Raw genomic sequence first — 27,466 nt, forward strand, 5'->3', positions numbered from 1 at the left:
ATATATTTAAACACACAGTTCAGTGCTTCAGAACATTCCTGTTGGTAGCAGTTTTAAAATAGATTAATTTCTATAGAAAGGCTATGTCAGTTTTGGGGAAGGCACAGACGAGATTCACCTAGTCATTGTCTATATTGGAGTGCAAAAGGAGGTTGATATACATGAATTATTTATTTGAGAACATCAGAGCCTGAGGGAGTAACCTGCAAGGCATAGTCCTTTTCCCCAGGGTGTAAATTTCAGATACCAGTAAGCATAGGCTTAAGGTGAGAGATAAAGTATAAAGAGTTTGCAAAGCAAGCTTTTTGTTTTTACTCAGCGTGGACGATTCCTGGGAGGTGCTGCCTGGGGAGATGACTACAGCCAATGCAAACATTTGAATTTAAAAATTTTTAATTTAGACATACAGGCCATTTTGGCTCACAAGTATGTACTTGGGGTGTAGGATAATTGGGTGACATAAACTTGTGGGCCGAAATAGCCTGTTACTGTGCTGTCTATCTAAGTTAAATGGTTGGTCACCCCTGGTTTAATGGGACACATAAATAGACAAGGAAATGAGGGCTAGGGAATATGTGCAAAAAGATGGGAGGAGATTAGATTAACATCATGGTGAACATGAGTGCTGTAATTTTCTGAATTTAATATATTTGATCTGTTTTTAAGCCTACTTTATTCTATTCCTTCATCATTATTATTAAAAAGCATATTTGAAGATGACCCATTTCAAAATTGAAGCTTTCCTTTGAACAGTAAATGTTAACAAAGAAAAGATTCTATTGTTGTCATTGAGAAGTGGGACGGGAGGGGGGGGGCACTGGGACGGGAAGGGGGGGCACTGGGACGGGAAGGGGGGGCACTGGGACGGGAAGGGGGGGCACTGGGACGGGAAGGGGGGGCACTGGGACGGGAAGGGGGGGCACTGGGACGGGAAGGGGGGGCACTGGGACGGGAAGGGGGCACTGGGACGGGAAGGGGGGCACTGGGACGGGAAGGGGGGCACTGGGACGGGAAGGGGGGCACTGGGACGGGAAGGGGGGCACTGGGACGGGAAGGGGTGCACTGGGACGGGAAGGGGTGCACTGGGACGGGAAGGGGGCACTGGGACGGGAAGGGGGGCACTGGGACGGGAAGGGGGGCACTGGGACGGGAAGGGGGGCACTGGGACGGGAAGGGGGGCACTGGGACGGGAAGGGGGGCACTGGGACGGGAAGGGGGGCACTGGGACGGGAAGGGGGGCACTGGGACGGGAAGGGGGGGACTTGACTGGGGGGAGTGGGGACTTGACTGGGGGGTGGGGGGTGGGGACGCCGCGCTTTGAACACCCCAAATACGAGCCGAGCCACCAACCTCATCTTCCAAAAGCGTCGGCAGCGGTTCAAATTCATAGTATTCCCGCTCGTCCTCGTCATGGCAGTAAAGAGCCATCGCTGCACGCACTGCAACCCCTGTCTGCCAGCCTGCAAGTAATTTTTTCAACACAAGCGCGGACTCGTGATTTATCGAGGCCGAGCAGTTGGTGCCTGTCCCGCAGCGAGCGTGGGTCTGCAGTGAAGAGACCCGTCCTGGTTCGCTTTGGCGGCTCCACCAACCAACTGAGATTGCGGGTTTCCAGCATGGAATTGACCTCAAAAATGGCTTCTGCCCCCGCTCGCGACAAACACAGCGCTCGCGCAGGTTGCTGAAGGCCGGCTGTCATGGCAACGCGCATCATCGCTGCCCGCCCCGCGCGCGGCTCCTCAACCGCTGGAGAGCGAGCCATTCCGCCCGTTGCTCCTCAGCAGCTTGGCCCGCGCCTGTTGCATTCGCTTCGGCGCTGGAGACGATGCCCAGCCCTCGGCCAAGAGTCGAGAGTGGCCGAGATCCAGTGTTTTATTGAGAGGGAAACCCGAAGGTCCAGCGTCACCTTCGCCATGTTTAGGAGCGATTGAATTGAGCGAATGTCGTCGTGGAAGAAGGAGAGAGAAGAGATTTGGTAACGTTCATTTCTGACCAGTTGTTGACCTGTCGTGACAGGATTTCATCCCCACTGAAGTAACCACATCTATTTCTGCCTTGATCAAGTCACAAAACTAAATCAAGGACCAAGTCGTCAAGTTTATTGTCTGATTGGACAAGTCCAACCCGGTCCTCGGTGCAACACTCGCAGACATGACACACGTCCAGTCAAACAATACATATGCACGACAAGTATTTCATCTGGAGGAATGAATAAAGAAATATTGTTTGTTTCTCTGAGAGTTTCAGATGGTGAGTGGGAGCAGTCCTTTTGGTCATTCACCATTCCAACCCCCCCCCCCCCCCCCGTGGGAAGAGCTGTTCCTTTGCCTGATGGTGCTGGATCTGATCCTCCTGTCTCTCTTTCCTGACAGAAGCAGCTGAAAGATGCTATGTGCCCTCTTCAAACAATGATCCCACTAGATCACATTGATGGTGGAGGGGGAGGGGAGAGAGACTCCAGTGATCTTCTCTGCCACTCTTAAGGTCCTGTGGATTCAGCTCCGATCCATTTCTCTGCAGCAACCGTACCCCACGGTGATGCAGCCAGCCAGGACGCTCGAGATGGAGCTCCTCTAGAAGGTTGACATAATGGTGGCCAGTAGCCTTGCCCGCTTCAGTCCTCAGGAAGTGTAGTTACTGTTGCGTCTTCCTGAGAGGTGAGGAGATGCTGAGTGTCCACAATAGGTCACTAGTTCATGAACTCCATGGAACATGATGCTCCCCATTACAGAGTTGTTGATGTGTCGTGGAGGGTGGTCGTTCCTGTCCCTCCTAAAGTTCATGATCAACTCGTCTTTTTTATAATTTTTTATTTAGTACTTCACCGTGAACCACATCAATAACAATATATGTTCAGTTGTGGCAGTGGGAGCAATGGAAGAAACACAGCCACCATGTTGAGGGTCGTTAATGACAGTTTTTATTCTAAATCAGCGAGCCCCTCTGAGGGCAGCAGGAGCTCAATCACCTGGTGCGTTGTGACATCATAATCACTGCCCAGGGTGGGCGCTGGAAGGGAGGATGGAGTCAGAGAGAAACGTCTGACGACGCCATTTCCCCATGGCTGCCCCGCCACGTGACGATACAAGCGGGGCCGGTTCGCCATGAGGATGTGCGCTGCCACACAGTATTAAAATAGACACAGTGACATTTTCATTTCCTCCCCCTTCCACCCACCCGCTATAACTTAAAGCAGGAACTGAAAGAAAAGAAGAAATAAATAAATGATAGAAAAGCACAACAGAGAATATTTCATCTTTAATTATTTTCATACTTGTAACTTATCACGTCAAGAGATGGAGGTCTGAAATTGACGGTTTCTAATAAACTCTATGTATGGTTTCCAAATTTGTTCAAATAGAACACATTTGTCTTTTAGATTGAAGGTAATTTTTCTCTCATGGAATACACTTGTTCATTTCTATGTACCATTTTTTGTATTTTTAAGGTTGCTTCAGTTGACCAAGTTATCATTTATGCACTTTTTTGCTGCTGCAAGCGCAATCAAAATAAATCTAATTTTAGACCTAATTCTTTATCTTTTATGTTTAACAGGAATATTTTTTGGGTTATTTGGTCTCCTATTTTTTTGTAATTCTATTTAATTTTATGTTAAAATCTTCCCAAAAGGTTTTCACTTTTGTACATGTCCAAATTGCATGTACTTTTGTTCCAATTTCTTGTTTACAACGGAAGAATCTGTCTGTTATTGTTGGATTCCATTCTTTTAACTTTTGAGGTGTAACATAGAGTCTATGCAGCCAATTGTACTGTATCATACAAAACTGAGTATTTATTGTATTAATCAGGGTGCCTGCACATAGTTCCTTCCGTGTTTCATTCATTTAAATCTTTTTCCTAACCTTGCTCATCATTTTCCCTGTATTGCAATTTGCTATACATGTTTGTGATCATTTTTTTTACTATCACAGTGTCTGTAATTAAGTTTTCATAGCAGCAACTCTCAGGTCATCTTAGACTAGTTCCCAACTTTTCTTTTAAATAAGTTTTCAAATGATAATATGAAAATATTGTACTGTGGCGGTGCACTCTCTCATGGCGAACTGGCCCCACGTGTAACGCCACATGGCGGGGCAGCCATGGGAAGATGACACTGTCAGGGTTTTCTCCCTGCCTCAAGTCTCCTGCACAGCACGCGCCTGGATCAGCGATTATGATGTCACAATCCACGAGGTGACTGAATTTGAATAGACAGTCATTAACGGCTTTCAATGTGGTGGCTGAGTCTTTCTTGGCCGTGTCCAGCCCTACAGTACCTTGCGATATTCCATATTTATTTATTTTTAACTGTTCAAAAATCAATAAATTACTTCCTAAAAAAGCAATCTTTTATTCTTTTAATTCCTTTTCTTGCCCATTCCTTAAAAAATAAATTGTCTATTGTAAAAGGAATTAATGGATTTTGTGTTAATAACAGTTTTGGTATTTGATCATTTATCATCTTTCTCTCCAGATGTATTCTCTTCCATGTATTTAGTATATGATATGGTATTGGTAGATTGTTATGTTACACCAGTTTCTCATCCCATTTATCGAGTAAATTTTCGCCTAATTTATATAATTCTATCTTGAGCCAAGTCGGTTTTTCTCCCGTCTGATAAAAATCTGATAGATATCTTAACTGTGCTTCTCTGTAATAGTTTTTGAAATTTAGTAGCTGCAATCCTCCTTGTATATGTACCCATGATAATTTTTCCAAAGCCACTTTTGATTTTTTACCCATAGAAACTTTCTTATTAATTTACTTAATTTCAAGGGAATCAGTAGTGTTTGGAACAGGTATTGTAGCTGTGGAAATACATTAATCTTGATGCAGTTTTCTCTCCCTATTAGAGTTAGTGGTAAATCTTTCCATTTCTCCAAGTCTTCCTGTATTTTGTTTATTAACGGTTGGTAATTTAATTTATGCAAATGATTTAAATTATTATCTATCCTGATACCTAGCTAATGTATGGCCTGTGATTGCCATTTAAAAGGGGATTCCCTTTTACATTTTGTATAATTGACTTTGTTCATTGGCATCACTTCACTTTTATCAATATTAACCTTGTATCCTGATATCGCCCCATATTCTTTCAATTTTGTATATAACCTTTTTTTTTATTTATCTGGGTCCATTAAATTTACTATAATATCATCTGCAAATAAGCTCATTTTAAATTCTTCCTCATTTACATTTGAATAAATGTATTGTAGGTTCTTTTCTTATCAGCTCTGCAAATGGTTCTAAGACAAAGCAAACAGGGAAGGTGATATTGGGCATCCCTGTCTTGTTGACCTACTCAATTTAAAGTGGTCTGAAACATATCCATTTGTTACCACTTTTGCCAAAGGACCATTATACAGTGCTCTAATCCAATTAATAATTTTTTTCGGTAATTTGAATTTCTGTAGTATTTTTTTAACAGGTAACTCCATTCCACCCTATCAAAAGCTTTCTCTGCATCAAGAGCTACTTCCACAGTTGGTGTTTTATTTATTTGCGCTTTATGGATTAAATTAATAAATTTACAGACATTGTCTGCCACTCTTTTATTTTAAACAAATCCTCTCTGATCTAGCGTCACTAATTTCGGTACACAATCTGTTAATCTATTTGCTAGTAATTTTGCAATTAATTTATAGTCTGTTTTTCGTAAAGACATCGATCTATATGAAGCCAGTGACAAAGGCAGTTTTTGGAATTACTGTGATTATTGCCATTTTATATGAGTCAGGCAAATTCTGGGTCTCTTCCACTTGTTTCATTACCTCTAAGAGGGGCGGAATTAATAGATTATTAAATACCTTATAAAATTCTGTGGGAAATCCATCTTTGCTTGGTGCTTTATTATTTGGTAATGCCATTAGCGTGTCATGTATTTCTGTAATTGTCAGAGGCTTTATTAATTTATTTTGATCTTCCAATTGTAATTGAGGTAATTCAATGTTTGACAAAACCTCATCTATTTTGTCATTCTTCCCTGGGTTTTAAGTTTCATACAATTGCTAATAATTTTTTTAAAGATTTCTATTCATCCCTAATGGGTTATATGAGATCTGTTTATCCTCCTTCCTTGTTGCTTGTTCTGTTTTTAGTTGCCAAGCCAATATTTTGTAGGGTTTCTCTCCTAATTCATAACATATTTGCTTTGTTTTCATAATATTTTTCTCCACTTTGTATATATGCAATGAATCATATTTTAATTTTTTTCTCTGTCAATTCACTCTTTTTCTCTATATCTTCTCTTCTCATTAAATCTTTCTCTATAGTTACTATCTCTTTTTCCAACTGCTCTGTTTCCCAATCATATTCTTTTTTAATCTTGGTCGTATAAATAATTATTTGTCCCTTAATAAAGGCCTTCAATGTGTCCCATAATATAATTTGTCTGTTACAGAATTTGCATTTGTCTCGAAGTATATTTTTAATTTGTTGTTCTATGTATTCCCGAAAGTCTTGCCTTTTTAACAATATGGGGTTTAGCCTTCATTTATATGTTTTTGGTAGAATATCTTCTGAAGCAATTGTCAATAACAAGGGTGAGTGGTCTGATAAAAGTCTTGCCTTATCGTCGATCTTTCAAACTCTCACTTGAATCTATGCCGACAACATAAACATATCAATCCTAGAATAGGTTTTATGTCTGTTTGAATAATCTCTTTCTTTTGAATGTTGTTTTTTCCATTTATCAATTACTTTCATATCCTGCATTGAATTTAATGTAAATTTGGCTGCTTTATTTTTTGTAATAGTCTTCCCAGTTTTATTTATTGATGGGTCAAAATTAAAGTCTCCCCCTAGTAAAATGTGTCCCTGTGTGTCTGCTATCTTTAAAAAAATATCCTGCATTAATTCCTGGTCATCTTCATTAAGTGCATAAATGTTCAACAAGTTTGGCCAGAGAGAGGTCAGTGCACCAGGCCACAAAAGTGCCACGCTCGTCTGCAGGTTCTAGTCATGAGATTGGGATTAGTGCGGAGAAAATAGAGGGCATGGTGAGATTGGAATGAGTGAGGGGAATTGTGAAGTTGAGACGGTTGATGTCTCGGTGGCAGTTGGAAACATAAAGGTCCAGAACATGCAGAAGACTTGAACAAGGTGTCCAGGAGGAGGAAGAAGGTTTACAGTGGGTCTGTTGTGGGGTGTGGAGAATTCTGGTTGTAAAAGTGGGCTTGGAAATGGAGCTGGCAGAAGAAATGTTTGAAATCGTGGTGGATGTAGAACTTGTTGGTGTGGGCAATGGGGGACGGAGATGAGGCCTCTGCTGAGGAGCTTTCCATCTCTGAGAGGAGAAGGTTGGGTGGGGGAGAATTGTGAGGACTAGGAAGGGGTTGGAGTGGGGAGTTAATGGGGTGGAGGGTGTCGGGGGGAGTTTTAGGAGGATGGTATGAATCAGGAGATGGAGGGGATGAAGGATCCAAGTAGGGAGGGGAGGATTGAGGAAGTAAGAATGGGGGTGGGGAGGGTGAAGGGGACCTGAAAGAGAACTCGTGATGACTCCGTCTTGAGGGACGCTGAGGTCAGGGTGAAAGTTCGTGTTGGAAGCTTGGTCCTGTAGGCCACAGGGTCCAGGTTGGAGATTTGCATTGACACAAAGGTGGCAGCTTCCAAGGAGGTGAGCTTCTGATCCTTGATGTAAATGTAGAACTGGTGGTTGGAGGTGTGTATCTGGTGAGGAGATATGTGGCAGGTCATGGTGAGTGAGGTAGAGCTCCGAGGGTCCTCTTGTAGCTGTGCATGGAAGCGATGGTCATCCGCAGCATAAGACAAATAAATGCATGTAGTTAAATAATAGTCTGTGATACTGGGTGTCAGAAATAAAACTTCTCACACATGAGTCTCTTTAAAACTGATGACACGACAAGCTTTATTTACAAGTCTGCAGAGTTGGACTCAACTGGCTTCTCACCAGTTAAGCCCCGATACATACAGTGCATTGATTTTTATACCCTTGTTGTTTGCACTTCCCCTACTTATTAATACTGTTTTAATTGGTTAGTATTGCAAAAGCATTCTAAGTACAACTGCATTTTTAATTATCACGTTCGTTACGTACGCTGCGAACTCTACATACACTAAATTCTGTTTCTCACCCTTCTTATCAATCTTTTGTCTCCTGCATGTCTCTCACTATGACCATGGAAAGATATGTTTAAAAAAACATATCCAGCTGAACCTTTTGTCCTTGGCTGCTAGTAAGCTCCCTGTCCGTTCTGGCTTCCCTTTTTATGATTAATCATCACATTTTAACTTAAGCCATTTTAACCTAAATTCTCTATATATAACAATCCACCCCTTTCTCTCTTTAAAATGTGTGTATGCAAAACCAGAGTCCATCAGGGCATGGTGGGCCTGAGTCACCCTTCCAACCGTTAAGAGGGAAAGGAGTGGTATTAGGAATCTGTATATAATGACCCATATTATTTCCTTCTTTTTCCACACAAGGGGTATATGGATGTTGGGTGGTATTTTCTGCCCAGCATTTCTCAGGAACTGAGGTATGGGAAATAAAATTACCCTCCTTTCTTCCCCAAATGTGGTCCTGAAACAGGACCACTGTGTCTCTGCATTTCTTACATTTCACACCTGATAAAGACATAGGCAAACTAAGAAAAATCAAAGAACATAACAATAACATTGTGAATCAAGTCTTTCTGCGAAATCGCAAGGTAAGAGGTTTTTCTCCAGGAACACAAGTCCAATCTGAGTTCGTATCAGGGTCCTGAGGCGCCTCTACAGGTCCCTTAAATCTGGATGCGTGCGTCCACCCCTTCTCTCTTGTTCGTGCTGCAGCCTCTGTAGTTAAGAGAACTTGGTATGGACCTTCCCACTGGGGCTGGAGTTTTTCAGTTTTCCAGGTCTTGATGAGAATCCAGTCTCGTGGTTCCACTTTGTGTAAAGAAAAGTCTAGAGGCGGTATTTGTGCCAATAGTCCTCTCTTTCGTAAATCTGTAAGAGAGCGTGACAGTGCCTGTAAATAGTTCCTAACAAATATATCCCCTTCCCCCAAGGTGGGACACCCCTCAACTGTACTCCAGAAGGGAAGCCCAAACATCATTTCATAAGGGGACAACCCTACATCTTTTCGTGGGGCAGTACGAATTCTTAATAAAGCCAGGGGCAGACACTTTATCCAAGGCATTTTAGTTTCCACCATTAATTTTGTCAATTGCATTTTTAGGGTTCCATTCATACGTTCAACCCTCCCTGAGCTTTGTGGATGCCAAGGGGTATGCAATTTCCAAGAGACCTGTAATGCATTACAAATCAATTGCTGGATTTTTGAACAAAAATGTGGACCCCTGTCTGAGTCTATAGAATCCATTATATCATATCTGGGGATTATCTGCTCTAGGAGGAGGCGAGCTACTGTAGAGGCTGTAGCATTTACTGTTGGGAAGGCTTCCACCCATCGGGTAAAGTGATCTATTACTGGTATGTAGACCACTGCTATTTCCTGGGGTAATGTCAAGGCTTCTAAAGTCAGAATAATCATCTGTTCGTGTGTCAATTCCTTTCCTCTTGATGTAATTAGACCACGCTCCTTCCAGATCTTACCAAAGGTATGCACTACCCCGTATGCGTATTTGGAATCAGTGTAAATCGTTCCAATTTTCTTTGCCAGTATTCTGAGGGCTCTCTGCAAGGCATATAGTTCACAGGACTGTGCTGACCAGCTTCCGGGTAGTCTCGTGGATTCTACTACTTTCCAAGTATTTCCTTCTATTATAGCATACCCACTTCTTCTCATTCCGTCAACACATCTGGCGGAGCCGTCAATGTAGAATTCATATCCTTCTCCCAGCGGAGTATCGCAAAGGTCTTCTCGGGTCTTGGTCTGAAGATCCGTCAACTCGACACAGTCGTGCTCCACCTCTCTCTCTGTTTCACTGCCGTATAAAAACTGAGCTGGGTTGCAGCTATTAATCTTTGCAAACTGTAGATCTTCTCCAACCATTAAAATGGTTTCATACTTTAATATGCGAGAATCAGTCAGCCATCGATGGGCAGTTTGTGTTAATAAAACACTCACAGAATGGGAGGTGTACACAGTCATCTTTCCTCCAAAAGTAAGTTTACGTGCTTCCTCTACCAACAGAGCAGCAGCCGCTACTCCCTGGATACACGTCGGCCATCCGCGAGACACTGGGTCCATCATTTTGGAAAGGAAAGCCACTGGGTGTCGCTGACCGCCTTTTTCCTGTGTTAAAACCCCCACTGCTGTTCCTTGGTTATGAGTGACAAATAGCTGGAAGGGCTGTTTTAAAGAGGGCAGAGTGAGTACCGGGGCTCGTGTCAGGCGATGCTTCAAGTCCTCAAACCATCCCTCCTCCTCCTGGGTCCATTTCAATGGATATTCATTTTCATTTGTCAGCTTTTCATACATAAACTTCACCAACGCTGAGTAGTCCTCTATCCATAACCTACAGTAACCTAAGAGTCCCAGGAATTGTCTTATTTCCTTCTTATTACGGGGTAACGGCATTCTAGTGATTCCCGCAATCCGTTCAGGGGTAATCCGTTTCTGTCCTTTACTTATCTGGTGTCCCAGATATACCACAGTTCTCTCAACGAACTGTAACTTGTTCCTGGACACCCGTAGACCCTTTTTCCCCAGATAATTCAAGAGTCTAATTGTATCTCCCCTCATTTCTTGTTCCTTGGGTCCTGATAATAGTAAATCGTCCACATACTGCATTAGTTGGGAATCATCAGATTGTGGATAGTCCGCCAGGATTTGTTCTAGCATTTGTCCAAACAGGTTCGGAGATTCAGTGAACCCTTGGGGCAATACAGTCCACCGAAGCTGTCTCCGTCTACCTGTCCATGGATTTTCCCATTCAAACGCGAACATATCTCTACTTTCCTCTTCTAATGGACACGTCCAGAAGGCATCCTTCAAGTCGATAACACTAAACCACTCATGGTCTGGGGGAATCCGACTCATAATAGTATAGGGATTAGGCACCACTGGGTGGCGGGTCTGAACAATAGCATTCAAACTTCTTAGATCCTGAACTAGGCGATAGGATCCATCTGACTTTTTCACTGGGAGTATAGGGGTGTTATAAGGTGACATGCATTCTTCTAATAGTCCGTCTCGTATTAGAGTCTCAATTACCGGCTGTAGCCCTTTTCTCCCTTCCAAAGAAATAGGATACTGACGTTTCCTTACCGGCTGATGACCTGGTATTAATGTGACATGTAAAGGTGGGATGTCCAGACCTCCTCGATTTCCCTCCTTATACCAGACTCTCTCATCAATCTGCCGTTCATCCTCTTCCTTTAGAGCACAGAGGTGGACTCGCACTTCTCCGTCCACAGGGAGAGCACCCAAACCTAGGAGAGCCTGTAAGTCCCTTCCTAGGAGGTTAAATCCAGCCGACGGTAACAACAAGAGGTCTTGTACCCCTTCTCTTTCTTCCAGTTTCACTGTTACTTGGGGAATTATTGATACCATTCTGGGAGCCCCTTCTATCCCAGAAATTTTCAAATTACTTTTTACAGGTTCAGTCCCGATTGGCACAGTTATTACACTACTTCGTTCCGCTCCTGTGTCCACCATAAACACCACCTCTTCTCCCTTGGGACCAATTTTTAGTTTTACCAGGGGTTCCCTCTTATACTTGGTCCCTAACATTTGGAACCCCTGACCCCCCTAATCTTCTTCCATAAGTTCGAGGGCACGCAATTCCCTCTTGTATCGGGGGCATTCCCTCTTAAAGTGTCCTTCCTCATTGCAGTAATAGCACTTAACAAACCTCCGGGGTCTTCCCTCTCTTGGATATCTTGGATTGTTTAGAGGAAGGTTTTGTTTTCTTTCCCCTCTGGATTCGGCATTCATCTGTCGGATAGTCTGTACCATAACCTTTGTCGCCCTCTTTTGATCTTCTTCTTCTCTCTGCACATATACTTTTTGCGCCTTTTTTAACAGGTCGCTTAGGGGTTTTTCGCTCCAGTCCTCCTCCTTTTCTAGTTTCTTTCTAATGTCCTGCCATGATTTGGAAACAAATTCAATTCGAATAAGCTGTTCACCCATTGGTGTACTAGGGTCCACGCCCGCATACTGTTGGACATTCTTTCTCACCCTCTCCAAAAAATCAGTAGGGGACTCGTCTTTCCCCTGGTGGTTCCCAAATGCCTTGGTGAAATTGTGACCCTTTGGCACAGCCTCCCGTATCCCTTTAATTGTCCACTCTCTATATTGTCTCATACTTGTCAATCCCTCGGGTGTTCGTTTGTGCCACCTGGGTTCATTTAAGGGATATTTTTGTTCATGGGGTCTGGGGTCCCCAGGTTGTTCATATTCCCACATGAGGAGGGCAGCCTGTCGAATCATCTGCCTCTCCTGGGGTGAGAATAATGTTCCCATTATTGCCTGCATCTCTTCCCACGTATATGTGTTTGGTCCCAGGAATTGGTCAAGCTGTTCGGCCAGTCCTATAGGATCTTCCAATAACTTTTTCATTTCTTTCTTAAATCCCCGCACCTCTGTACTAGTTAGGGGAACATTCACATATCCCGTTCCCCCTCCCGGTCCTCCCATAGGAACTTCCCTCAGGGGATTTAGGCTTATTGAAAACTTTGATGGTCCTGGACCAGTCTGGGATCTTGTCCAGGGTCGGTTTACCGGTGGAAGTTTAGGGTCCGACTCCCTTAATTCATTCTTTTTTTTCCCGGCCCCTTTCGGGGCAATCAGATTCATCACCTTTCCCCTCCGGTAATGAGCTTTCCTCGGGCGCAGTAGGCACCGGGGGAATATAAGGAGGGGGAAGGTTGTCCAGAGGTTCCCACTTCTTTTCTCCCGCTACCCTCAATTTAAAACATTTTGTTAAGGATCCTGGCCAGGGAACCCAACAAAATGCATATGCTGACTCTTCTTGATTCACCTTTGGTCTCGAATTTACATATATGTTTAATGCTTGTCTAACCCAATCCTCATCAGATCCAAATTTCGGCCACCAGACCGAGGAACCTTTAATAGGTTGTTTCGACCAAAGGAGACAATATTGAACCATCTTTTTCTTGTTTTTGTCTCGATATCTTTTACTATCCCAATTTTCAAACATTCTCCCCAAAGGGCTGTCAAGGGGAACTCCCAGGAATTGTCCTGAATTTTCAGACGAGCCCTTAGATTTTGATCCTCCCATTTTCCCACCTAGATCCGTTTATCGTTGCTGAGGACCCTCTCATTCTGGACCCTACTCCCTTCTTCTCAGACGCCTCGTCGGAGGTACTGTCCCTCCTTCGGTTACCGCTGAGGTTTCCCTGGGGTTGACCCCTCTCTTCTCGGCACTTCGTCGGAGGTGCTGTCCCTCCTTCGGTTACCGCCGAGGTTTCTCTGGGGTCTATCCTAGAGTCCCACGACAGGGTCCTCACGCCACGACAAAAGCTCTATACCTGATCTATTACGTTAGGTTTTTTTATCCTAACAGGTGTATCCCGTTACACCTGTTACCCAATCCCCACACCACAATCGTAAGTCGTCACTTACCGGTGTCTTCTCGGGGATTGAACCGTCACCCTTCTCCTCTCCGTCTTGTCGTGTCATCTTGTCCGGATACCACTCGCTCAAGCCGCCCGAAGCGACGAGCAAGGGACTAGGAGCCGCTGAACTCAGCGGGGTGCACCACCTCCGATGTCCCTCTTCTCGCCTCCCCTCACGGCCGGAGTGTAGATCCCGGACGAGCCCCCATTTGTCAGAAATAAAACTTCTCACACATGAGTCTCTTTAAAACTGATGACACGACAAGCTTTATTTACAAGTCTGCAGAGTTGGACTCAACTGGCTTCTCACCAGTTAAGCCCCGATACATACAGTGCATTGATTTTTATACCCTTGTTGTTTGCCCTTCCCCTACTTATTAATACTGTTTTAATTGGTTAGTATTGCAAAAGCATTCTAAGTACAACTGCATTTTTAATTATCACGTTCGTTACGTACGCTGCGAACTCTACATACACTAAATTCTGTTTCTCACCCTTCTTATCAATCTTTTGTCTCCTGCATGTCTCTCACTATGACCATGGAAAGATATGTTTAAAAAAACATATCCAGCTGAACCTTTTGTCCTTGGCTGCTAGTAAGCTCCCTGTCCGTTCTGGCTTCCCTTTTTATGATTAATCATCACATTTTAACTTAAGCCATTTTAACCTAAATTCTCTATATATAACACTGGGGTTGTGTTCAATACACAGACACAGCTTGTCAAGCAACATCTGCAAAAAGTAAGGGTAACCAATGGTTTGGGCCTGAGCCCTTCGTCAATGCATGAGCGAAAAACAGGCAGGTGCCTGAATCAGAAGGTAAGGTGGGGGAGGGGAAAGGAGCAGAGGGAGGAAGGGGCAGGGGGAGAAGTACAGGCTAACAGGTAAGAGGTCATAGGTGGATACAGGTGGGAGGGTAGAAGAGGAAAAATGCTGAGAAACGATAGGGGAGGTTAGTTCTGATAGGAGATGTAGGGGAAAGAGGAGGTGGAGGAAATCAGAGAGCGATAGGGAAAGAGAGAGACGGAGGAGGAATTGGAGAAATTGATGCTAATGCCATCTGGTAGGAGAGTGCCCAGACAGAATATAAGGTACAGTTCCTCCAATTTACAGGTAGCCTCAGTTTGACAGGGCATGAGGCCAAGGAAAGGCAATTGGTGTGGGAATAATGTACAGAAGGAAAATGGTTGGTTACTGGGAGGTCCGCTATTGCAGCAAACAGAGTTTTCAGTCTCCATCCAGCCTCACTGATTTAGAGGAGACCACAATTCCATTAACAGTTGCAAACAGAAGTGCTTGAAATAGTCAAGATAGCTTCACCTGAGCTTTCTTGCCTTAGAATTAATTTACTTCCTCAGGTATAATTATTTGCACAGTATCCAATATGTTTTGCAAATGTAACCAATGTTATAAAAGTGTGAATACCTAAATTACAATCAATCAGTCAATGGAACTGCAGCGAAAGATTTGTAACCAGCCATGTAGTTTATCACTAATCACTCCAATTATTTTGTCATCTGGGCAGAGAAACAATCTGCGGAAAGCCAATAAATAAAGAAACATTTTTGATAGCACATTGTTTTCTCTGTGTGATGTACAAAATGCCCTGAACCTCAGTCACAGTCTAATTGCACCTGCACCTTTATCTTTGGTTTCTCGATTTCTACCTTTCTAATGTAAATCACTTAGGTGTGAAAAATTGTGACAGTTTCATCAGAAGAGAGCATTATTACCCATGCTAAGTTCAATTTTCAGAATGAATTGGACACGCTTGCTTATTTTGAGATGACTGATGCAAACTAAATGGAAATCAAATTGCAAGATAAAGCAGGTCTTCTAAATGATGACCTTGATTTCAAGTTTGAACTGATCTTCATCTTTATTTACATAGCATATTTCAAGTCATTTGAATAATTTAAATGTGAATTATTTTTCTGCTGATGTACTCTCTTTCATAATAAAATAATGGAAGCTCAATATCAGACCCTAAGATATTGCAATAAGAATAAGCCATTCAGATTCTTTTGGCTGATTCACCATTCACAAGATTATGGATGATTTTTTTTAATCTTAGCACTGTTTTCCAATCACTTGTTTCATATGCTTAATATCCAAAGATCTGTCTTCAGCTGCTCAGCAACTAAGCTTTTGCAGTCTACTTTGGAGAAGAATTCTAAAGTTTCACTACCCATTATTTGAAGGAATTTCTTCTAATCATTGTCCTGATTAGCTGATTTTCATTTTCAGTGAGTGACAATTTGTTCGAAACCAGTGGTTCTCAACCATTTTTCCCCCCACTCAATGTACAACTTTAAGTAATTCCTTATTAACCACAGAGCATCTATGATGATTGAGAATCACTGAACCACCCTGTCAATCCCATTGGAATTTTATGTTTCAATGTGATTAGTTGTTCTTTTAAATGAAAAAGAGTGTAGCTCAATCTCTTCATATCACTTGATAAGAGACTACCCTATCCAAATAATTAATCTGATGGACATTCTTTGAACTCCCTTTTTTGCAAGTATCTCATCCCTTAAGTAGGAATATCAGAACAGTACATGATATTGCAAGTGTGGTCTCACCAAGGCTGTCTATAACTATTTACCCTTGTACTCAAATCTTCTTGTAATAAAGGTTAACATGTTTGATTTCCTATTTGCCTTCTGTACCCTTTTGAAGTTCAACATCTTTCAGTCTCTAACCATTTTAAAAATATTCTGCATTTCTATTTTTTTATACTGAAGTAGATGGATGGCCTCAAACTTTTCCATCTTATGTTCCATTTGTTCACTTCTATCTTTCTGACCTCCCAAACAAAATTACACCATTACTTCCACTCCCTGCTAGTCACCCACTAACTGATTGTCAATGCATGTCAGGACCACCCTAAATCCCACGTGATAAGGAAAGCAAATGTCCAAATACATAATGTTCACCCACTCCCCCCATTTATCCCTTATGCTAATTAAAACCTGAAACTAATCTTACAGATTTGTGAATGTGGTTATATTTAGGGCTGCCTCAATAGTTTATCATCAGTCAATCACAGTTATTAGTACTAATTATTGTGCAGTTATAAGAAGCATTAGTAGCCAATACACAAGTTTCATCTCAGAGTTTATATATATATATATATATATATCTTTCCAAGGAGCAAAGAATTATTCAAGGGAAAAAAATTCAGAATTATTGATCTGAAGCCTTATTTTTTCCACTGCACAGTGGCTGGGCATATTTTTACAGACATGGAAAATAAGTTGAGGCAATGGTGGAGTGAGTTCCAAGTGGTCACCAGGCCTCAGGGAACACATCTTGAAGGCTCATCTCCAGGATGCTGTGTCAGTGCTTGACAACTCAGCGTGGACAAACACTTTGTAATAATTGATAAATGACTCTGATGCACAGAGGTATTTAAAAACTCTTCAGACAACTTTAAGTCACTGTTCTATTTTTAAAATATTAAATAAATATCATTAGAAACCTACTGAAGCATCAGCAAAGAATTAATAACATTAAATAAAGTAAAATAACTAAGTTACATACACTTGTCTTTATGTTAGTGACACCATTCAAATGTAGACTGACAATCTTTTAGCATCTAGACCCTCTCCTCAGCACATCACCACAACAGCCTGAATCAATAGCTTTTCAACAGCTCAGAGTTTGTCCCATTCTTATTGTGATAAACACTGTAAATAAGAATATTTTTTGTTCTCTGTGGTGCTTACTAATATAAATTATTGAACAAAATAGCCACTGATCTTGACATGATAATCACTTTAAAAATGTTGATGCAATTATTAAAGTTGCCACTGGATGTCACCAGATACGTTCTATAAATTTAAAGCACATTTGGCACGGCATTTACATGACATTTTTATCAAGATCTTTATATTAACTACTGTCCTCCCCGTCCCTAGGCAAGCTGAACTCACATTTTACAGTGAAATTGACATAAAGTAACTTTTCTCCAACAAACCAAAGATCTTTATTAAATTTTCAATGAAAGAATAAAATTACTGCTCATGATTTGTTTACTCAGTGGTGGAGGAAAATCCTGGAAGTTGAAGTATTTTGTTGGTGTAAGAATGACAATAAATCTCAATACAGCAAATTCAAAACAGAAGTATAATTTAACCAAGGTGCTGCCAACACTTTTAATTTTATTAAACACTGACTAACACATTGAGTTATTGAGGACACAAGCTTCATATCAATATCAAGAGGGTAAACCTCTGTCTAGCTCCCTCAGCACCATTAGCAGTAACTAACCCAGTATCTACAACCTTATCCAGCACCCCAACCATTCAAGATATTGATGCCCCTCCATTTCCAGCCCCTTGAGTTTCCTGAATTTCCCCAGCAGTTGTAAATCTAGCTGACAGTTTTATTCCTTAGAATTCTTCCCCAAACTTCTCCATCTTATTTCCTCTTTGATCAATATTTGTTCAATTGCCTTCATATACCCAACATGGCTGAAGATTAAATTTTTTGATTGTGGCCCATGATGCGGACTGGGGTCTATGCTTTGTTAAACATGCTTTACAAATGAAATGTATTGCTATGATTGAAGAGAGATTTGACTAAGCTCATGGAGAGTGGATATTGAGATGCTGACCAGGAAAGCAAATGTCAAGAGTGGCACAGTGGATTAGATCATGACCTTGTGATTGTGGAGATTTGACACATTTTTACCATGATTGTGAGATTTATTTTGGGTGCCGTCTTCCTCCTAGATCCAAAAATTGTGTTGGGAGGTTTATTGGCCATTATAAATTGTGCTGGTTAATGTCAAAAGGATGAAAGCAGGGGTTGTTGAGATGGATTAAATTGCAAGACTACTGGGAATACCACGTAACCACAGTAGTGTGTTGTATAAAAAAAGGTAATGAGTCAGCATAGAGGAGGAGGGAGATTGAAAACTTGGCTGAATGATGCACCAATATCAATCTTGCACTCAATGTCATCAAAAGTATGGAGTTGATTGTTGACTTCAGGAAAGCCAGAGGTATATGATTCGGTAATTATTCGGGGATTTAGAAGTGGAGAGGGTGATTAAGTTCTTGGGAGTCACTAGCTCAGAGGATCTTTCCTTGACCAAACACACTAATGGCATCATGAAGGAAGCTCGTCAGCAACTTGACTTCCTCAGTTTATGGAGGTTTGGTGTGACACCAAAAACCCTGGCAAATTTCTACAGATGTGTGGTGGAAAATGTGCTGACTGGCTGCATCATGGTCTGGTATGGGAACACCAATACACTGAATGGAAAGCCCTGCAATAGGTAGTGAACTCAGGTCCAGGACATCACAGGAAAAACCCTCCCCACCATCAAGAACATCTACAGGGAACGCTACTGTTGGAGAACAGCAGAAATCATCAAGGATCCACATCACATGCTCTGTCCTCACTGCTACAATCAGGAAAGAGGTAAAAATGCCACAGCACTCACTCCACCAGGTTCAGGAACAGTTGCTACCCCTCCACCATCAGACACCTCACCAATAAACTCAATCAGGGACTCATTTAAGGACTCATTTTGCACTTCATTGATTTTTAAAATTCTCTCTGTATTGCACAGTCAGTTTGTTTACATTTCATTTACATTATCTGTTGACAGTTCTTTATTTGTTTACATGTGTGCATTGTGTACAGGTTTTTTTGCACTATCATTAAGGGGTAATTCTGACTCGCCCGCAGGAAAAACTATCTCAGGGTTGCTTGTGATGTCATGTGTTTACTCTGACAATAAATCTGAAGTAATGCCAGTAGGAATGGGACTGATTGGATTGCCTTGCAGGGATTTAAATGGATGGGCCAAATGGCTTCCTTCTGTGTCATAATACATAAATAAGCTAGAGATAATAAAAGATTTGATGCTGGCATATCAGTCTTAACATACAACCTGTTCTTATAATGCTGATGTGTACAGATCTGTATAATCATCTGCCTTCATCTGTGTATGGATCACAATGAGTCTGTTAGAGCTACAGTTCAGGCAGCATCTGTAGTGAGTAAACTTTTCAAGTTGATGAACTTTCATCAGAATAGTTCTTCTAAGGGCTAGCTAATTGTAAAATGATGTCATTTGAATTCATCCCAAGTGACCCCAAATAGAGTTTTCTGACTCAGCTCATTCCAATTCTTGGAAACATAGCTGGACAAATGGAGAGAGCATCACCTTTCTATGTTAGCAGTGAACATAAAATTCTATTAATCTTTAACATGAAATTACAACACCATTAAATGTAAATACATGTTTTAAGCATTAGTGAATATTAGCACAGATTTATGTACATAATATTCTTTCTCCTGTTTATTCAAAACGATCGAATGCTTGAGTTTCCGGGCGTCAATTCCTTGACTGTGAATTGTTGTTTTCTAATTTTGTTGTGTTACCACAGAAGTACTATTCTGTATTTTTGAATGTTTTACCAGTGGGTGATCTGCAACAAATCTGTGTTGAATGTTGCTAGATGCTGCTCCCCATTTAAAGCCTCTTTATTTGTCTGCCTCAGGTTTCCATCAACAAGTCAATTTTCAATTCAGATGAAGGGCATTTTAGCATTTCCAAGCCCCTGGACGCCCATCAGATTTGGAAATAGAGCTTCATCCACTAATTCTGGAAACCGAAGCATATCATGATCCCTGGATAAACTTGGTTTACTGCTGAAGTTACTTCCTTAATGAGTTCCAGAAATTTTGGGAAACATAGATCAATCTTTCCTAAACAATCCAATATTTGTTTTGTTCCAATAAGCAGCATAAACATTCCAAAAAATAATATATTTCCCCAGTTGCCTGTTGCAGAGGGTGGCCAGAAACCCTGCAGGATGAAAAATAAGACCTGTCAAAGGGTGGACGAGCCTCTCGTAGGGTCAATGGCCCTCTAGCAAACACATGCCGTGAAGTGCGGAAAAGGTATTCCTTGCATCAAAGCTCGGTCTGGCCATTCACTGCAATAGAACTTTCCCCAGCCGTCTTGGACCTTGCCATGCCGCTGGATCCGGAGGGGATGTCGAGAGGGTGAGTATAGACCTGTGCAACCCCCTACTCACCTAAATTTATTCATGCACACGCTGTTCCTTTCTGAGGTGTGGGCCATCCTCATATCAAACCCCACAAACTGACTGAAATGAACCATCATCATCCTTCGGGATAGATAGCCAGAAAAAATAATAATCAGTCTATCATTTCAGTTCATGTTTCATTCTTGAATTTGTGGACACCATTTGTAACCTTAAATCTCAGAATTGCCTCAGAGAATTAATTTGATTATAATCATTCCAATTATATGCAATCATTTTCTTTGGTCTCGCTGGCCTTTCAGTTCACATTTTGATTAGCAGATTGGCATTTATGAGTCCTGGCCTTTAATAATTTTATAGCTTTGTGAGGAAATTTAAATTCCTGAGAGTCACTGAATACTTTATTTTTACTGTATGGCACAGTTAAATTGTTCACATTTATTTCTTTACATTTCTTTCTTTCGTACACGTATATTTTTTCTTGAGTACAGTTTAGTTACCAACAAGTAGAAATTTTGCCTGGCCCACAGGAAAAAAGAATCTCATGGGGATATGTGATGTCAGCTATGTACTCTGACAATAAATGTGAACTTTCAGGTATACAGCACAAGAGGAGAAACATTACACAGTTAAGTAAATTTTGTGAACTTGTGCTCTCAGCTCACAGACGTACTATTTTGTAGTTCAATTTCTAACATTTTTTTCTTTCTGGATTGTACAGTTAGTTTGTTAACATGTATATGTATCTCATTGAGTACAGTTTATTTTTTGCACTACCAATAAGTGGTAATTCTGCCGTGCCCGCAGGAAAAGGGAATCTCAGGGTTGTATGTGATGTCATGTATGCACTCTGACAATAAATCTGAACTATGAAATCCTTTCTTTGAGCAGGTCATCCTTGTTTAAAGAGTGGGATTAAGAAACTTGCCCATGCATTTCAACTAACAAAGCCAGCTGAGTGACAGATGACCAGTGAAATTATAAAGTGACATCATTTTTATATTTTATGTGTTTGTCTCATATTTTTTCTTTTTAGTTTCCTTAAGAATGTATGACAATGACAAAAGACCATCAAATTTACTCTTTTCAGACACCGCAGAGAATAATCAGTAAACACCCGCAACCTTCTTACTTTTTATTTTGTGGTACACTCAGGGTGGCACGGTTAGCATTATGTTTAGTGCAAGGCTGTTACAGTGCCAGTGACTGGGGTTCAAATCCAGCGCTGATGAATGTTCTGTCAGTTTCTGTGTGGGTTTTCTCAGGATGCTCTGGTTTCATCCCACCCTTCAAAATGTACAGGGGTCTAGATCACTTGGATGTAATTGGGTGGCACAGGCACTTGGGCTGAAAGGGCCTGTTACTGTGGTGTATGTCTATATTTAAAATTGAATTAAAGTTGCAGGTGAATTGTAGAGCAGTCGCTTGGCACCCGCTGCAATCACATTGCAGCCACCGTACCCACAGTAGCGGGCTGCGCATGCGTGAGTTCCAGATTGGTGGGCTAGAGTTCAACCGAGTCCAGGCACGGTACAGCCACCATCGTACACAGCTCCCACTAACCTGTAGAGAGTAGTAAATAGTTATTGTTGTAACCTCTCCTCTCGAGTTGTGTCGTTACTACCACATCGACAAACATGGTGTCAGAAATGGGATGCCGAGCATCCCGAGCTTGAAGCTTCCCAGTCAATTTGCAAGTGAAGAACCAGCACCACGTTGTAACAGTCGCCATGGTGGATCGATTCAGACTACCCAACCCACTCATCTTCGAGAATAACGTTGCAGAGAAATGGCGTATTTCAGAACAGAGTATGATATATTTATCACAGTGGTGCAGAGAGACAAGCCTGCCCACACCAGAGTGTACATTTTATTAAATTTGACAGGTCTGGAAGCCATAGAGAAGGAGAGGTCATGTGTTTATGCAAGTGAAGTTCATGAAGGGGAGCTGATTCCTAGTCCGGCAGAATCAAGAGAGGGCCCTGATTGTTGGCAGAAGAAATGTAGAGAAAAGTGCAATCCACACATGAATATCATGATGAAAAGGCACAAATTTAATTCAAGAGATCAAAAGCCTGGCAAATGGATCAATTCATACATCAGCGACTTAAAGATAAGAGCAAAGACCTGCAACTTTGGAATGTTCTGCGAGGAATTAATCAGAGGCAGGCTAGTCTGTGGCATTTATAATGACAGCATGAGGTAGGGGCTTCAGCCTGACAGTGACTTAATGCTAGTGAAGGCCATCTCTACCTGTCTGATTGATGAAATGACTGAGGAGAAGAGCAAGAAGTTGGCCTCTCCACAGCAGCCTACCATGAGCGTTGATGCATTCCAGGTAGGATCCACAAAGAAACAATGGCTGGAGACCAGAAGGAAGAGCCAGACAGACCAAACCACATCATCGTCCATTACGAAATGCAACAACTGTGGTGGTGACCATGCAGCAAGAAAGGAAATATGTCCAGGTTTCGGCCAACAGTATCAAGCCTGCAGAAAGTGGAACGATTTCCAAAGATGCTGCAGATTCAGACAGCAGTTCAATACTAGGCCCAGACCTAGAAGGACGATTGACCAACTAGAGCCTGAACAGGATGAAAGCAATACAAAAGAAACATATTTTGTCAATGGGCTGACATTGCGGATGGCAGTGAACTCAAAGGATTAGGGGAAACAATGAAGCTTCCGTAACCATAAAGGTCAATGGCAAGGTAGCGGAAATGAAGGTCGACACAGGAGCCAAGTGCAATGTCATGTTGCAGAAGACATTCAGCAGACTAAGAAAAGGGGAACAAGTCAAGCCAATGCATCAAGTCAACATGTCTAGTAGCATAAGGGGTGCCAAGAACGTAGAGAAACATGATGCCAATTTAAAAAAAGTGCACAATTGTGCCAGAAAGGTGAACCTCAAGTACAGGTTCCAGCTGCTGTCGGGCACAGACAATTCAGGGGGCCAAGGTTGGGGGAGCTGAGCCGAGGAGTGGACGGCAATGCTGGTGGTAGTGGAGAGAGGGACCCTGCGGAGTGGAATAAACAGTAAAGGAGAAAATAAAGACTTACTGGCTCTAACCGGTGTGTGCAAAGAGGTTGACTCCGAGGTGTTAGGCCTGGTGGACTCCAGGAGCAGTGTGGCCAGAAGGGATTCAGCAGGAAAGCCTTGAGTGGGAAAGTGTGGAGGAGGAGGAAGAAGAGGAAGAGGAAAAATAAGGGATTAAAAGAAGGACATTACAAGGGGGGGGGGGAGAAGACAGATAAAGGGGGCAGAGGGCCTGATGCCCTTTGCCAGAGAGATACTGGAGGCCACTGACCAGGTAAAAAGAATTTTGAAGACAGTGGTGGCAGGGCAGGGGGCAATCAAAGAAAGGGTTTAGGAAACAGAAGAGTGAATTGAGAAAGATTGGATAAAAAGAGAGAATGAAATAGATGCATGGGAAAGGGATGGGGAAAACATATGGGAGAAGATAGATCCCTTAGAAAACATCAGCAGGAGGAGCATGGTTAAAATTGTGGGGGTGGACGGGAGAGACATGGTGGAGTTCCTGAAAAAGTGGATCCCAGATTCACTGGGAACAATTGGGAAATAACTTGGAATGGGCCCACCAGTCTCTCACACCCGCCCCCCCACCAACCCTCTCAAACCTGGAAATAGAATGGGCCCACTAATCTCTAGCCCACCCCCCCCACCCCCCAACCTGGTCCAAACCAACGGCCATGCTCTATCCTGGTAAGGCTCCTTCACTACCAGGATAGAGAGAGGATTTTGTGGGCAGTGGTGTGTGCGAAGGCAAGGTGGTGGGGGGGGGTGGGGTGGTGTGGTAGTTTGGTGGAATATGTGGGAGAGAAGGTTTATTCTACCTGGACATAAGCGCGGATGCTTTTGAAACACAGGAGGGAATTTGACCCAGTTAAAAAGAGCCTTAAACAAAAAGGAATTGAGTTTACCCTCCTTCACCCGGCAACACTGAAGATAGTGAAGGGCAGGAAGGGAAAGAAAGTTTTTTAAGGATCCAAGGGAGGCAATGGATTTGGTAAGAACCCTGCCACCGCTTCGGGATTAAATGTAAATGTAAAATAAGGTGGAAAGAGGGAATCGGGGAAAGATGGACTATAAATATTATAATTGTGAGGAATACGAGGGGGATGGGTTTTTTTTCATAATGTTAATGTTTAAAGATGAATGTATATTAGATGTAAGAATGAATACAGGGAGCTCAAGGAAAGGGAGAGAGATAGATGGATGCACTGGGCATGTCTCAAAATGGTGCTGGGGGTAAAGATAAACTGGGAGTGGGGAAAAGGGTGGGAGAATTTTTTTGGTTTTTCATTTTGTTATCAAGGTAATTTAATTGACTGTACTTTCAGTTGTACAAGGGTGGGTGGGGGGGGGGGGTGGAGGATAAATATAGACTCTGCATGTTTGATGAGCTCCAGATTGGCGGGCTGGAGTTCAAGGAGTCCAGGCACAGTATGGCCACCACGTACAGAGCTCCTACTTACCTGTAAATAGTTATTATTATAATCTCTCCTCTAGAGTTGTGTCGTTACTACCATAACATTGACAAACAGTCATTAAAATATACTCCAAAAACTAACTGGTAACTGATTATCAGTTTTTTTTTTTCTTGATGCATTTGCCAGATAGTTATATCTTCACGCGTGCTCTCTGGCACCTTTCCTACATCAAACACACCTACATCAACAGAAACATTTTCTTGCAAACAGTAGAAACAACAGTATAAAAAGTTGTACATATTAGCTTTCTTCCAATATAGTAATGATATAACTACTGCATTAATTCCCAATTTTCCCCATCAAGTGCTCAATAATGTTTGTACCTTTAGTAAGGGTTGAACTGCAAGGCTATTTCTTCCATTTGTTCATTTGCAGTTCATAACACATTGATTGGATGTGGGTTTACACAGCAAGTTCCCAATCCCATTTTATTGGGATAGGTTGAAGACCATCTACAAGAGTAGAACTGTAAGGTAATTCAATCTGAATTAATTACTCAATAATCATTAATTAGTCAACACATTTTAATTAGTAGATAACTGGGTGAAAGTTTCCATCTTATCTTAGATGTTAAATGCAGATGGTGCGATCCAAAAAGTAGAGAGGGAGAAAATAGATGAAACTTGTGTTTCATCGTACTCATTTCTGTCTTCATGAGTTAGCAGCTGAATTAAAGCCTAAAATTACAATTCAACCATATGAATATTAAAGAGAGAGAGAGAGAGAGAGAGAGAGATTATTGAAATCCATTCATTAAATTATAGAACTTTTACATTTGGGTCAGAAGGTAGGTCTATTCCATGCAGTTGAGCAATAAAAATGGAGGCTGAAATCCCAGTGCTAACTGATGAAGTGAGACCTGACTTCATGAAGCATCCTTTGGATGAGACAGAAAGCTCTGACAACTCTTTCAGGTGTATGCAAATTAACCACCAATGGCACCATTCCAAAGAAAATCAGGGAAGCCATCATTGATACCTTGGCTAATATTTATCTTTCGGTCAACAGACTATCATATCATCATATCATTTCTGTTTGTGGGAATACATTGAATAGAATTTTGTTCATCCTTTATACCATCAGAATGGCAACATTAATTTCTGAGAAATTCCAGAATTTTTAACAGTTTAGGCTGGATTCATAGTTAAATTCTGGATGGTCTTAACATTCTGGGTTGGACGTGTTTCTTTCAACTATTATATACTGTGAGATTGACTAAAAACATTTGGAAATGCATTTTATTCATAGCATTTGAATTAAGAGCCCATGTAGTCAACCTAACTTTCTTTTCTTGAAATATATTTCCTTAGAAGTGTTGATAAAAATTGTCTTTGTAGTTGTGTCCAGCAGTGAGCAGGCCAAAAGGTGCTGTGTGGTTCACTGTTCACAGTTCTCTGGAATTATAGTGTTGCCCTATTGTTGGCTGTTGACCACCCACATTAGATACAGAGATGATTTAGAGCCTTCTACGTCATCTCCAGAAAGATGCTCAAGCACTCAGAGTTAATGTGGGGGAGGTCATGTGGTCTTTTTGACTGTGGACCCCATCATTGGCATATTCACGAACTGAAATCCGATTCCTGAAGAACAACCAGGACGTGAGGGTCAACATAAAAGTAAGCCCAAATCAGAACCAGCACTGATTATTATATCAGCCAATGTTGACAATTATGCTGTCCAGCAATACCTACTTACAAAACTGAAATTAAGAGAGATGTGAAAATTATATAAATAACAGAACTTTGGATTAGAGGCTTTGTTTTACTCTCAGTTTTAATGGAGGCATGTCATGGAATGTAGTGATAATGATTTTTCATCAAAAGATTATGAGCATGGATTAACACTGCATGAAATATTATAGCAGAGTTTGTATTTTCATGTTCTAATATAAGCCATTTCTCAACAGATTGATGTATCAGTATCCATGACATTTACATTAAAAAATTTAAACAATTAAAATTAAAACTTTTAAATTTTAAATTTACACAAACAGCATGGTAACAGGCCATTTTGGCCCACGTGTCCGTGCCATCCAGTTACACCCAATTGACCTACAACCCCCCCGGAACATTTTGAACGATGGGAGGAAACCAGAGCCCCCAGAGGAAACCCATGTATACACGGTGTGAATGTACAAACACCTTATATCCATTTAAATAATTGCAGTAAAATGTCTTCAATGAGTTTGCTTCATAATGGTTGCACCAGGGGAAATGCAGATATAACAATTTCTTCTTTATTACAGATAAGTTAGTGGAATGTTGCAATGAAGGACAAAAATATGAAAATTCTCGACTCCTGATATGCTGTTGAAAAAGTTCATTCCTCCCAGTAAAAAATCAACAAACCTCAGCAAGAATCATTAGTTGCCAAGTAAAAGATCATAAATTCCTGACTTTTGACTTCATAATAAAAAAACATGATTTTCTGC

At 41.6% G+C, this 27,466-nt stretch overlaps 1 protein-coding gene and 1 long non-coding RNA gene across 5 annotated transcripts in view; one reads left to right on the forward strand and one right to left on the reverse strand.

The window, feature by feature from the left end:
- LOC138744074 (kinase non-catalytic C-lobe domain-containing protein 1) overlaps nt 1-2,288 on the reverse strand; it is a 175,103-nt gene extending 172,815 nt beyond the window's left edge. For 2 of the 4 annotated variants that reach the window (XM_069899567.1, XM_069899566.1), the window contains exon 1: nt 1,351-2,286. In XM_069899567.1, coding sequence (XP_069755668.1) covers nt 1,351-1,428 — 78 coding nt within the window. In that variant the 5' untranslated portion in view covers nt 1,429-2,286. Of the gene's footprint in view, nt 1-1,350 lie in introns of all 4 variants that reach the window. The other 2 variants (XM_069899568.1, XM_069899569.1) reach the window with 2 other exon arrangements.
- LOC138744077 (uncharacterized) lies at nt 1,499-27,466 on the forward strand. Its single transcript, XR_011345248.1, has 3 exons — nt 1,499-2,250; nt 25,411-25,508; nt 27,281-27,466. It is a non-coding gene; the product is annotated as an uncharacterized lncRNA (long non-coding RNA).

Source organism: Narcine bancroftii, chromosome 10 (assembly GCF_036971445.1).
Source record: "Narcine bancroftii isolate sNarBan1 chromosome 10, sNarBan1.hap1, whole genome shotgun sequence".
Lineage (NCBI taxonomy): Eukaryota > Metazoa > Chordata > Chondrichthyes > Torpediniformes > Narcinidae > Narcine > Narcine bancroftii.